This window comes from Blennius ocellaris (assembly GCF_963422515.1).
Source record: "Blennius ocellaris genome assembly, chromosome: 6".
NCBI classification, from domain to species: Eukaryota; Metazoa; Chordata; class Actinopteri; order Blenniiformes; family Blenniidae; genus Blennius; species Blennius ocellaris.
Genome location: NC_137655.1, coordinates 16795947 through 16808340, shown reverse-complemented (window position 1 = coordinate 16808340; position 12394 = coordinate 16795947). Strand labels below are relative to the sequence as shown.

General features: G+C 41.5%; 1 protein-coding gene across 2 annotated transcripts; it reads right to left on the bottom strand.

Annotated features, from left to right (window-relative positions):
* Positions 1-3545: 3545 nt before the first annotated feature.
* hoxd3a (homeobox D3a) lies at positions 3546-6015 on the bottom strand. 2 transcript variants are annotated; one of them, XM_080498422.1, is made up of 2 exons: positions 5504-6015; positions 3546-5121 (listed from the first exon to the last, which is right to left on the bottom strand). In XM_080498422.1, the coding sequence occupies exons 1-2, from the start codon at positions 5961-5963 to the stop codon at positions 4370-4372; spliced, it is 1212 nt and encodes a 403-aa protein (XP_080354548.1). In that variant the 5' UTR covers positions 5964-6015; the 3' UTR covers positions 3546-4369. The 2 variants fall into 2 exon arrangements, with proteins under 2 accessions (XP_080354548.1, XP_080354549.1); XM_080498423.1 differs by having other exon boundaries at positions 5516-6015.
* Between the last annotated feature and the right edge of the window lie 6379 nt (positions 6016-12394).

The window sequence follows — 12394 nt, the reverse complement described above, 5'->3', positions numbered from 1 at the left end:
ACACTTTCAAGGCATAGCTGTTTATTTGGCGAGAAACAAAAATGATTTAAACATGAACAGATATTTCTCTTTCATAATACATCACACAGCCAGTGAGAAATTATTATTATTATGTTACATCATGACACATGACAGCTTACTGGCATTTGGGCATCAGTCTTTATAAGCAATACCTGTAAAGACAATGACACACTTGGGGAAGTCAACTTTATTTGTGCAGCATCTCAGCAAAAACAAATTACAGTGATTTACATGAACAAACAGTAACACAGGCAAAACAGTAACAGAGAGAATCATAAGAGAAAATATATTAACATTGAAATCGTATTTGGGAGAGACTACGACCCTACTACTCACATCAGTCTAAAGGATATTCGAGTGAACAACGATATTTTTTTATTCAAAGGACAATGATACTGATTGAAATAAATACAATATTCTGGAAATAAATGTAAATTATGCATGGTTTATTGGAAGCCCCAGTCATGTTTACAATTTACAAACAGTGAACTCACAAATCCAAAAACATCATTTTCATATAATTACAGATTGTTTGTTGTCAATGTCTTGTCATTAAAAACTCAATTCAGAAAAATCTGTACACTTTCTTTTTTCTTCTTTTTAAATAAAAACCCCAAAACAGACCTGTAGGCCAAGCGTCCAGTCAGTGTGTGTCTCCCACACAGTGAAAGACTGAAGTCCTTTCCCTTGACTTCTGTTCATTTTCTTTGTTGTGATTCTGAGTCTCGATCCGACGCGTTATAATCCACAGATCGCCCGGTGCGCACAGGACGCGGCAAACCAAGGACAAAGCAGGTGTAATGAAAAATAAATTTAAAAAAAATACACATTTTCTACACTTAACACGAGGCTATTTTTTACCTTTTGTACCTCTGTTGCCGTCTCATCTTTGTCGATTCAACATGGGAATGGAGAAATCATTCTTAGAGGATTCATCGCGATGTGTTGAGCCGCTGCAGACGCACAACTTTCTCCACGTGGGGATTCAATGTACGTCTTGTATCAGACCTGATCGTATAAACACTTTTTTTTTCTCCCCCTCAGAAAAAACGCTGCTTGGTTTAAGTCAAACACAGACTGAGACGGTGGCTTCCTCCCGGTGGTCCCTGTTATAAAAAAGCCTGCGACCACCGGAACAACACATAAATACGAAGAATTCAGCCTAACCCCTAAAAAAAAAACACAAAAAATCCCCCGAAATGTTTCCAGTTAGGATGTCCTGAGTGAAGATAAGTTTAAAAGCTGTTGGCACCTCTTGTTCTCATTAATAGTTGGTAGGACTACTTCTCCATATGTAAATATTACCCTCCACTGAGGGGGCGGGGCCTGCTGGACCTGTGTCCAATCAGAATGAGCTGCACCGCCTGCGCGAGCAAAGCTTTTCTTACTTCATTTGTATGAATTACTTGACATTTTTAGCTACATTTTCTTCTCACAGTTCTAATAGATGACCTATTGTAGTACACTTTGCACAACAGATGCATGTACCTATACTTGGTTTCCCTCCCAATGGCACCACCCAGACGACCCATGAAGGATTTTCAATGCAGGTCTCTTTAAAGTCGTGTGTGGTTGTTCTTTCATCTTCAAGCGAAGGATTCATGCGGCTGCAATTTCCAATTGAGCTGAAATGGTCCTGCTTCCATGGCAGATTGTTGCATTTGATCTTTTCACACTGCTCAGGCTCAGGGGCACTGTGGAAGATAACATCATCTACACCTCAGTTTTCTTTCTGGTTAGATGGTACATTAGTACACGTCGCCACACATTTTGATGTTTAAATGTTTTATCTAAAAAAATTTAATTTAAATAAATAAATAAAAACCCCAGTTAGAACTTTTTGTTCAAATCTAATTAAAATCACCCTTGTTTTTCTCTTATTTTCTGATACATCATTGGCTTCAAGAGCTTTTACAATCACCCTAGAAACAACCTCCCAACAGCTCTGGTTGCCTCTGTTTATATTTATTTGTATTCATGTTGCATGCCAGCTCAAGCTGCTGAACCCTGTCTTGATGTTTCCTAAACAATGATAATAAATGCTGTTGTGATTCTGTCTTTAAGAGATCATTGACTCTGTTGTCACTGCTTTATCTCATCAGAAATTGTATGCATACTGTAGATTAAATATTCAACCTGATTAATACTCGTCTTGTTGGAGGTTTTTTTTTGCAGTCAGTTCTGTGGGAACTGAAAGAATCGATGTGATGGCAGTGGGTGAAAAACAGCAGTTATGGTTAAAATGGCCGCTCCCACTGAGGATATGGTTTATTTATAAAGTATTTATCCAATTTTATTGTGGGGGAAGATCCAATACATGTAAAATATGCTGCTCAAGTATGTCTGTATATTTCTGCTCTCACACTGATGTGAAAGTCATCCGTGTGATTGTGAACCTGCACTCTCAATTCTGGGACAAGAGTTCCATTTGCCTCCATCGCGCTCCTCAATCCGAGGATACGTTTGCAGAAAATGTGAGCTCAGCCCGCTTATTTTCTTTCTTTCTTAAGGCTCCCCCGCCATTAAAGATCGGCCCGCTCGGTTAGAAATGTGTTACTTGGATTTGGAATGCAAATGCTTTGTTCACTGAGGAGGAGGGATCAGCAAGGAGTCTGAAAGCGACGAGTTTTTGATTAATGAGCTTTGAAATGGCTCTCCAGGAGCAATAAAGGATGAACTGCTCTCCCCCCTTCTCTCTCTCTCTCTCTCGCTCTCTCGCTCGCTCTCTCTCTCTCTCCCCCACAATGTCAGAAAAGCTTCATGCATTTCTTCTTTTGGTTTTATTGTTACCAATCAGCCACACCCGCCTAGAAATGCGCTTTTTATTTTTATTCTATTTTATTTTTTTAATATCCCAACACTTTGTATCCGGACGAACCCTTTCCAACACTGTGAACCGATCAATTAGTCAGTCAGTGATTAGACTTTGGTCTTTAGAGGAAAATTGAGCTTATTTTCAGGAAGGTAATCATGTGGCCGAGCCTGAGAAATGATAAGTGACATGTGGAAGATGCAATAAGCCCACAGACTCACTTCCCTCATACCAATAAAACATCAATAACCTCCAGAGCCTTTTATTCCGCTGAAATGCACTTTGCATTGGAAGCATAGAGCAGTCTGATGAGTTTTAGATATCCTGGTGTCTAATTATTGATCGTCGCTCCCTCTTTGGACTGTACAGTAGAGCTGAGAGTCAATAAGCCTCCTCTGCACTGTAACGTGACAGTTTCACTGGCAGCAGCAGCTGAATGTGGAATTAAAAATAATGAGGAGCAGCAGGATGTGCAGAGTTTCTGCCGCAGGTTTCTTATTCTTACTTGAAAATAAATAAATGAATGAATAAATAATGCAAGAAAAATTATACAAGTTTAAGCACTTTATTTACAAAATGTTAAACACAATAAAATATAACATTTCAATATCATTAGGGTTTCATAATTTTATGGATATCCAACTGAATGGAATAACAATGGAAGACAAATAAAAAAATAGCAATGGGCTACACAAAATGACATGCTGGTGTGTATAATATTTGATACTTCGATAGTCTACGTTTTGCTTAAGATTTGACACTAGATTAACCATGGACATATAGTGGCGTTTGTACACTATAAAATGTCCCATTTATCCCAGATTTACAATTAGAAATGCTCCTTTTTTCCAATAATACACTGCGAGTCATAGCATTTTCCAAAACCCTGTTTTACCAACACTTTCAAGTGCACTGATCTGTCCAATCGTACAACAAACTCCACACGTATAAATACTGGCATATAAACGATAAATAATGTGCAATACAATAGGAATTAAATAATAAATAGGCTATATGCTACTAAGAAAGATTATGTAGAAAAAAAATGATATAACAATAAATAAATAGGATGCCCGTGAGGGAAATGAGATCTAACAAACAGACAAAAAATTTCCCAAATCCTTTTACTCTAAGGATGAGTTTCTACTTCCATGATCTACAAGACTTACCTTCAAGTAACTGCATGAAACACCCATTCAAAAAAAAAAAATGCGCATTGCACTTGAGAATAAACAAAAAGGGAAAAAAAACTATTACAACCAGGCTATGCCTCTGCACATCCCAAAATATTCAAGAGAAATGGACAAAGCTGTATTATTTAGAAAATAATTACACAATAGCATTAATAGTAATATCAATAATACTGTAATAATACACACGACTCGCTTGGAGTGTAGTTATTAGACTAGTGAGGTAATAAAAAAGAGCGCAACATAATTTTGGCACACATACACACACACGCGCGCGCACACACACACGTACACACACGCGCGCACACACACACACGCACACACACACACACACGGAAACCACATATTACAAATGCGTTAGTTTAGGCGCTTCCTGAATCCTTCCCTGAGACGCTTGGTGAGAGGTGAGGTCTGTGTATGTGGGGTGGGGATCACAGGGTCCATGATGGTGGTTTCCTGGGATCTGAGCGGCACAGCTGTAGTCCACGCTGGTGGATGAAGGGTGGGGGAGATGGCCCAGGTTGAACATGGGCCCCGAGGCTGGCATGGAATCAACAAAATTCCCACCGACATAAACGGGGCTGCCTTGCAAATTGGCGTTGGCAAAGCCGCCGTTGCTCTGCATGCCGTGGTGTTCGTACTCGGATCCCGGGTACCTCTTCTGCTGCGGGATGCAGCCACCCAAGGGGGCCGTGTACGCCGCCAGGCCGTACATGTTTTGTTGGGGTTTGGCGAAGGATGGGGGCGACGGCGCGTCATAGCTCAGGCTGTTCACGTTTTGGAGCTGACCAGAGTATCCAATGTGATTTGGGCCACTCAGCGGCGGGCTTCTATCCGGGGAGTGTCCCAGGGGGGAGTGCGCAAGCCCTTTAGCCTTCTGGTCCTTTTTGTATTTCATCCTCCTATTTTGAAACCAGATCTTTATTTGGCGCTCGGTGAGATTCAATAGGTTTGCCATTTCCACTCTCCGGGGACGACAAAGATAACGATTAAAGTGAAACTCCTTCTCCAACTCCACAAGTTGCGCGCTGGTGTAAGCAGTTCTGACCCGTTTGGAGGCTGGTCCTGGTGGGCTCTTCTCGTCACTCACCTCACCACCTGTTAAAGAAGCACAAGCCTAAGTTAGTACATTTTCACACGCTGAGGAAGGAAACTCCCTGCCATATAACAAACAGAAACACGAGGTTTATAGGGTTGGGTCCTTCAGTCGATCCATATAGCTTTGTAAAATATGTATTTTTGTCTAAACTAACTTGTGTAATTCATTGGTACTAATTTGATTATTGTGATATGGATTCGAATTATATAAGGCTACTTTTCTTGAATTATAATTTAGAGGAATTCAAAGGAAAGTGGCATTTTGATGAATGCCAACTCGTGAAATACATCATGAAATACCCCCCATCCCCCCACACACCCACACACACACCTCCAACCCGCCCCCTACTCACACGCACCCGCGCGCACGCACACACCTCACCGTGGTCACTACCTGCAGTAGCACAATTGTTGCCCTTCTGCTTTGAGTTCTGTCGGGTCTCCTTCATCCAGGGGAAGATCTGCTTGGTGAGGGCCGGTGTGGCCGTCCCGGAGGCGCTGCCTGACGGGGACTTCTTCTTCTGGGACGCGGAGCTGTTGGAGCTGGGGGAGGTCGCGGACAGCGGCGGGGGCGCCTGCTGCTCTGCTATACTGGTGGCTTGGCTGCTACTGTTGCTTTGACTGCTGCTTTGCCGCATGCAGTCTCCGTTCAGGTCACTGTCTTTGAGGGCAGGTGGCCGGACTGCAGGGGTCTGGATAGGACACACTGAGCCCTGGTAGTCACTCTCAATGTTAGAGGTGGAGTAGGACTGATGTGCAGGGCCATAGGTGTAGGAGTCTGGTTTGGGGTAGGAGTAAGCTCCAAAGAGTCCAGAGTTATCGTAGTATGTTGCTTTCTGCATTTTGTGGATTTAAAGCCAAAAAGCCAGTGCAACTCTATCCAATGGCATGAGTGTTGTTTATTCACGTGATTGGTGTTTCCCAACGTTGCTCCAGTATGTGACCTACCAAAAGAAATACCAGTCATTATAACAACATCTCCCTTAACATCTCTAAAACGAATGCATGAGATTCAAGGTTTCACAAACAGAACACAGTCACCATTAGGATTCACTCTGCTTATAGTCCAGGCTCAGGTTGCTTTAAGTTTCCAGCAGTTATTGAATTAGAAATGACCAACTGTCTCTGCACTGTCTGGATCAATGCGTCATCTCCCAGCCTCAGACTTCAAGACATTCCTTTTACTCTTTTCTGGCACAAAACAGTTAAAGTTTAACTTGTACCAGAAAAGAGCCTCTGGGAGGCTTTAGGAGTCCCGCACAAATGAGCTGATTCAGCATTTGACACACACATACACACAATACCCTTTTCACTAATCACAAAACCTGACAAAGGCCGTCATGCATTCATTGTTCCTCTGCACGCGCATTTTAGACGGCGGGTTTACGCACGCCTAAAGCTAAACGCCAAACACCTCTCGTGCTAGTTATTAATTGTGAAATAAGAAAAAATATAGGTGAATGTGTCTGAGGGGAAGGGGGGTGGCAGAGAGGTGGTAAAATGAGATATTTCATTTGCCTTTACTTATGTCTCGACTTCTGTATCTTTGTTTGACTGGTTTCCATCTTGTGCAACTCTTCCAAAATGCAAAACCACAACAATAAAAAAAAAGCCAAATAATTGGGTGCTTGTTTGTTTTTTGATTGCTCAACTCATGCCGGCATTAGAACTAGTAGAAAAGTATGAAAGACTCATGTACTGTACGTTGGTGGCTTCGGGAGGTGCAGTCTTGCGCCGTGCATAACAATTGCACCTGTCAGTGTGGACCGCGGCAAAATTTATGACCGCAAATGTTATGGTTGTAAACGGCCTGAGAGAGGAATGAAAAGCAAAACACTCCTCAGAAGTGTAAAACCAAGCGTAGGAGGAAGGCAAGGGAAAGAATTTCGTACTCGGCGGCTTCTCCCCATACACAGGCTGGGTTTATAAAGCAATGCCTCCATTCCCGCTGCAGAGCGAGGCCGCAGCTCAACACGCACGAGGGACAAGCAGAAATAAGAGGAGGAAATGCTGGCGATGGCGGATCTGGTAATCCTGGTATGAAGTGGAGGAATTCTTACACATTTTTCACCTAATACTACTCATGTATTTCATTAAAAGCTGTTTAAAAAAAGTAGCCTGTTATGTATTTTTGTTTATGCAAAAATGTAATTTCCTTTTGACTGGTGAGCAAAAGGGGTCGTGTTGAGATTGGACGTAGGCCTGCGTAAATAATAATTTGTTCGGGGTAAGCTGGGGCCATTCCTGCTGTCGGTTTTCGTGATTTAAGCCTCCCGTGAAACACTGTGAGGGTAAATATGCAGCTTTTAACAAATCATCCTTTCAGCTTGTTAGTAGTTGTCCACTCCCTTCATTAAAAGAAGTGTTACTCACCGAAATCTGCGCTGCTCTGTCTTGTGTCCCTCAAGCATTCATCACCGTTTCCCTCCCGACCTGAAAGACAAATAAAATAAAATTCAATTAAAAAAAAAATTGTTTCTTATCACTGGATTCTTTTTTTTTTCTATCGCAGAAATAAAGGAATTAACTGGATCGATTTTGTGTTGAAAAACAGACACGAAAAATAGTCAACTATAGATGCCTTTCAAAACAATGTAGTATTAAAAAAATAAATTATTAATGAGCGGTCGAATTTTTTTTTATTTATTCAAACTCGTTTCATAAATTCATATACGATTACGATTTTTTTTCTTTCGAAAAGGGAGAGAGAGAGAGAGAAAAGAATTTTCACTGCAGTGACTATCGAGGACTTTCTTTTTTTTTTCAAGTTAAAGCTTTCCATTGTTGAAGAGAGAAGAAGTCCTACATGTGCACTTTTATACAAAGAGCCAGGCCAAATATTTAGCAACCATAAGCTTTTTTGTGTGACCTTTGGGTCATTCAGCATTAAGCCAAAGTTTAATGAACAACGAGGAGTTTGCCTTCAAGTAGACCCAAGTCTCACCCCAAAAAAAAATCACAGCAGCTTTTCCCCCGTGACACAAACAGGGCGAGATGTTGCACCGACGGCAAGGAAAATGGAATTAAACCTCCAGATTTATCCCATGATGGCTTCTATTGTCAGGGATGGAAATTTAAACGTGCTGTATTTTAATGCTGACGATTGAGGAGGGGAAAAAAAATTTTAATATAGCAATGAGAGATTGAGACTTATTTTAGTGAAATCTTTTGGATAATGTGCTCTTGGAGTGCTGTTGGGCACACTGAGCGACTCCGGGCAGACATGCTCTCCTTTTCATGCGGCTGTGTTTTTCGCCTACGCGCTGTTACGGTGAGTTTGGTTCACACAATGGCTCGGACTCAATATGGAGTGTTATTATCCCACACAGTCTTTTCTCTCTGGGTAAGCCTTTCAAATCCTGTCAATATCACGCGTTAAACAGCCTCTTGGTGTGCGTTATTGTTGTGAAAATATTTCATATTTACTAAATATATACATGTATATAAAATGCGGGTATCAGCTGGAGGAGGGTGGATACAAACATAGCCCTTTACTTGCTGTTGCGATAACACGAAGGTTCGTTTTGTTTATAAATATAAAAAAAATAAAAAATCACATTTGGCTTAAAGCTGACATTTTTGCTGCAAACTGTTGAGCTATAAAACCAATTTTCAGTGCAATAAAATGTGAAACTAAACCCAAAGCAGGTCAACATTGTTGATATAAAGACACAATCTTACCTTTGAACCAATGTCAAACAGTCAACCGAGATTGTGCAAAATTCATCTTAATATAGGTGTTTATTGTCTGAGGCCTAGTGATTATTACAGTGGAGACTACACATAAAATAAGAAAAATATATATATTTACATAAGTGGGTACTATTTCCCAAGAGCAGCATCGTCACAAATGAATCCCCAAAAAGTATAAAAATGTAGGTATTTGCCTTTGTTCTCGTTCACTACTGAGCCCGGCGATCATTTTTAAAACATCCAATATGAATCCATGTATAATATAGCGTCGCAGGTTAACAAAGCCATACAGTTGAAACCACATAAATCACGGCCAACGCCAGTGTGACGATAAGACAACAAATTAATGTGATTTACGATCCAAGAGTCAAAAAGAAAAGTCCCTCTCTTACTTCTTCCTCCGAGCCGGTTTTCGTAAACGTGAAATCAGCTGGAAAAAAGGCGCGGGGCAGCTCCGGCTCGCTCTGTCGATAATATTTGAACGCGCTTTCTTCAAAAAAAATGAGATATGTGTGCGAATGTGCCTGTGGAGAGGCAGCTGCGGGCTCCATATCCGCAAGGATGCTGGCGAGAGCGACATTAACAAGCATCACCTCCGTGGATGAAATGAATCATATATAATTCCTTGCATTATATTAACCCGTGGTTAAAGGTTGCTTTGTGCCATGCAATTGCTTACCTGTGAATCAATTCATCATAAAGCAGTTCCCTCTCAGTCTCAGTTCCTCACCACGCAGTCTCTAGAATAAATCCTTCACCCTTTGTCTGGAGACAATGCTGTCCTAAACCTGATCTTGCTGTTTTTCAGACATTTCCATATACTGGTGGAGACAGTATTCCCGAAAGAATGGAAGGACTCGCATACAGCTACCAATAAAAAGCGAACAAGGTATCCTTATTCCAGAAAAAAAAAAAATCTCTGGCAATCAATCACCCAGTGAAATATACAGGAATTCAGAAAGGGATAGGCCTGTACAGATTTGGAGCTAACATTAGGATTTTTGGGGGTGTTTCGGAAGCTTTATGATGACAAATAAAGGCGCTGCCTTAAGATACAAGCATATTTGTTCACGTGATTGTTCTCCTCTTCAAGCGAGCCTTACCTCACCAATCCATTTTGATAAAGGGTGGCGTTTATTTCCTCATCTGAAGTGTGTGAATGTGAAAATGCTCCTATGCCTATTTCTGTTTTATCTCCATGTGAACAGCAAGGAGTGCAACCCGCCTGCACTTCAGTATTCCAACACCAGTAGATATGATGTTTTGGATTGGCTCTAATAAGAAACATTTACACTTTCCAATGCAGCCTCCAGCAGTGCACTGCAGCCGCAGCATCTATAGTGCATGTGCGTAAACCTGAACTGTGCACTTTGTGGAGCACAAACTCTGACTTTTACAGCAGTTTTCACACGTTTCCTCAAAAAGGAAAGAGCAGGAGTTTAGCAATAAAAAAACACCTTAAGGGGGCCTGTAACACACTGAATGCTCAGTATTTTGGGCATAATATTGCAGTTTTGCATTCAATGCACTCTCCTTATCATTACAGTAATAAGGTGGGCATTATTTCTTTACATTTCTAATACAATACATGTGACTTTTTTCATATTGTATGCAAATAAAGCACAGTATTATTTGTTGGTTGTGTCTGTCCCTCTTTCTCTCTCTCTCTCACACACACACCCACACACACACACACACAAACAAACATACATACACACATACCAAAACCCAAATAGGTCCACGGCTTCATCTTCTCAATGTTTTCAGCATTAATCACACGACTTCGCGCAGTAAAGCTAAACTCAGACTACCAACAAATAAATACAAATAAAGGCCAGGATGGGATTGGAAGAGGAGAACAGCCGCAGAGACCGTCGGCTTGGTTCAGTCGCTTATCTTTGCTGGGAAGCAGGAGCAGGGATGGAGGACTGGTAGCGTCGCAGCATATGTTCAGAGGGTAATAAAAGTGAAAGATTTACAGTTTTCGCCCGCCCCCACCTCAAACAGCCGAGCACCCTTTCAGGAATTACTGGGAATGATTTACAAGGAGGCAGAACTGTCAGCCGGCCCCCCAAAAAACTTCCACGACTTCTAAGAAATCAGAATCAAATAATCCCCCACTAAAACTGGAAGAAAATCAACTTCTTTCTCAAGCAAAGGAAAAAAAAAACACACACAAATAAACAACCACTGATTTATTATAAAAAGAAAGCTTCGACTATGAATCAATCTTCATTTACTTCGCAAACATCTCGCCTTAATGCATCATTTTATTGCTCTATTTTATTGCAGATATTTGCTTGTCTTTGAAATTATTTCGCAATTGGTATAGATATATATATATACATATATATATAAAAAGAAAAATCTAAATAAAACTCAAAAAGAGAGATTAATGAGCCCGGTGAAAGGGGGCAAACTGAGCTGTGCGTGTCCGAAAGAGCGAGCATCCATAAATATACGTCGGTGCCATTTAGTTTGTACGGCTACTGCTATCAATCCCTTTCAACTTCCATGCGTAAACTGCAAACACGATATTTCTGCAAAAGGATATTTACTCCCCCCAAAAAAGAAGACATGCGTAAAGCCACATAGCCACAGCCACAACAGTGCCCAGAGCGCACAATCAAAGGGAGCAATTTATCAAATATCAAGACATTTGATATCGTCATTTAGCAGCTCGGGCAACATGAAAAATGCTGAAATATTTACCTACCCAAGCATCCATCGGTTCAGGTGTGTCGCTAAAGTGCGGGACTACAGTTGCGCCGGGTATCGGATATTATTTTCTTGGGGGATCTCTTCAGTTTTCAAGTCTGATAGAGTCCTTGCGATTAATGACGACGCCGTGCTTCTAGGGGGACGTGCAGCATTAATTATTTAGACAATCACGTGGTCGAGAATAGAGAGCGGAGTGGTATAGTCTCTGGATTATATCTCTGAATGCAGACAGCGCACTTTAATATATCTTAGGGGGGGTTGTCTGGCTCGGAGAGGCTTCTGCGAAAAAACAGCTGGAAATCAAATATGGCCGGATGGAGAGCAACGACGTCGTATTCCTGCACTGGGTGCAGTGTCATTGAAAATGGCACTGCCTTTGGCTCCCATTTATTGCTGTTCAGACATGTAGGTCAGTGTGGCTACACGCTGCACGTCGTAGTAGGCTGCACGGATCTGATAATTGCTGGCGAAACTGTGACCATCCAGACATTAATTCAACTCATCTTTTAATATTAGCAGTTCAACAAACCCAGGTTTTTATATAAAGTCATTTCAACGCAGTAAACATAAACCAGTAGTTAAGTTAAAGGACTAGTAATATGTATTAGGTAGGTAAGATGCCACCCTCCCCTCCATCACCCCCCCACCCTCCACCCCCCACCCCCACCCCTCTCCTTCTTTCTCATCTTCTCTTCAGCATCTTTGTGCAGATCAGTTTTGTCAGGATGGTAGATTGGTGGCATCACTTTGTCTCTGCTTCTCTCTAAATCTAAATGACACACTCTTGTGTTCTGCACTTACACAAACATTTATGAGCTCGTGCACACCAACAGCCCCAGCATGTCCTCACTGGGGATCA

Coding starts and splice junctions, on each gene's coding strand:
- hoxd3a (XM_080498422.1), bottom strand. CDS start 5,963: ATGCAGAAAGCAACATACTACGATAACTCTGGACTCTTTGGAGCTTAC. Junction 5,122..5,503: donor TACTGCAGGTAGTGACCACG/GTGAGGTGTGTG, acceptor CTTCTTTAACAG/GTGGTGAGGTGAGTGACGAG.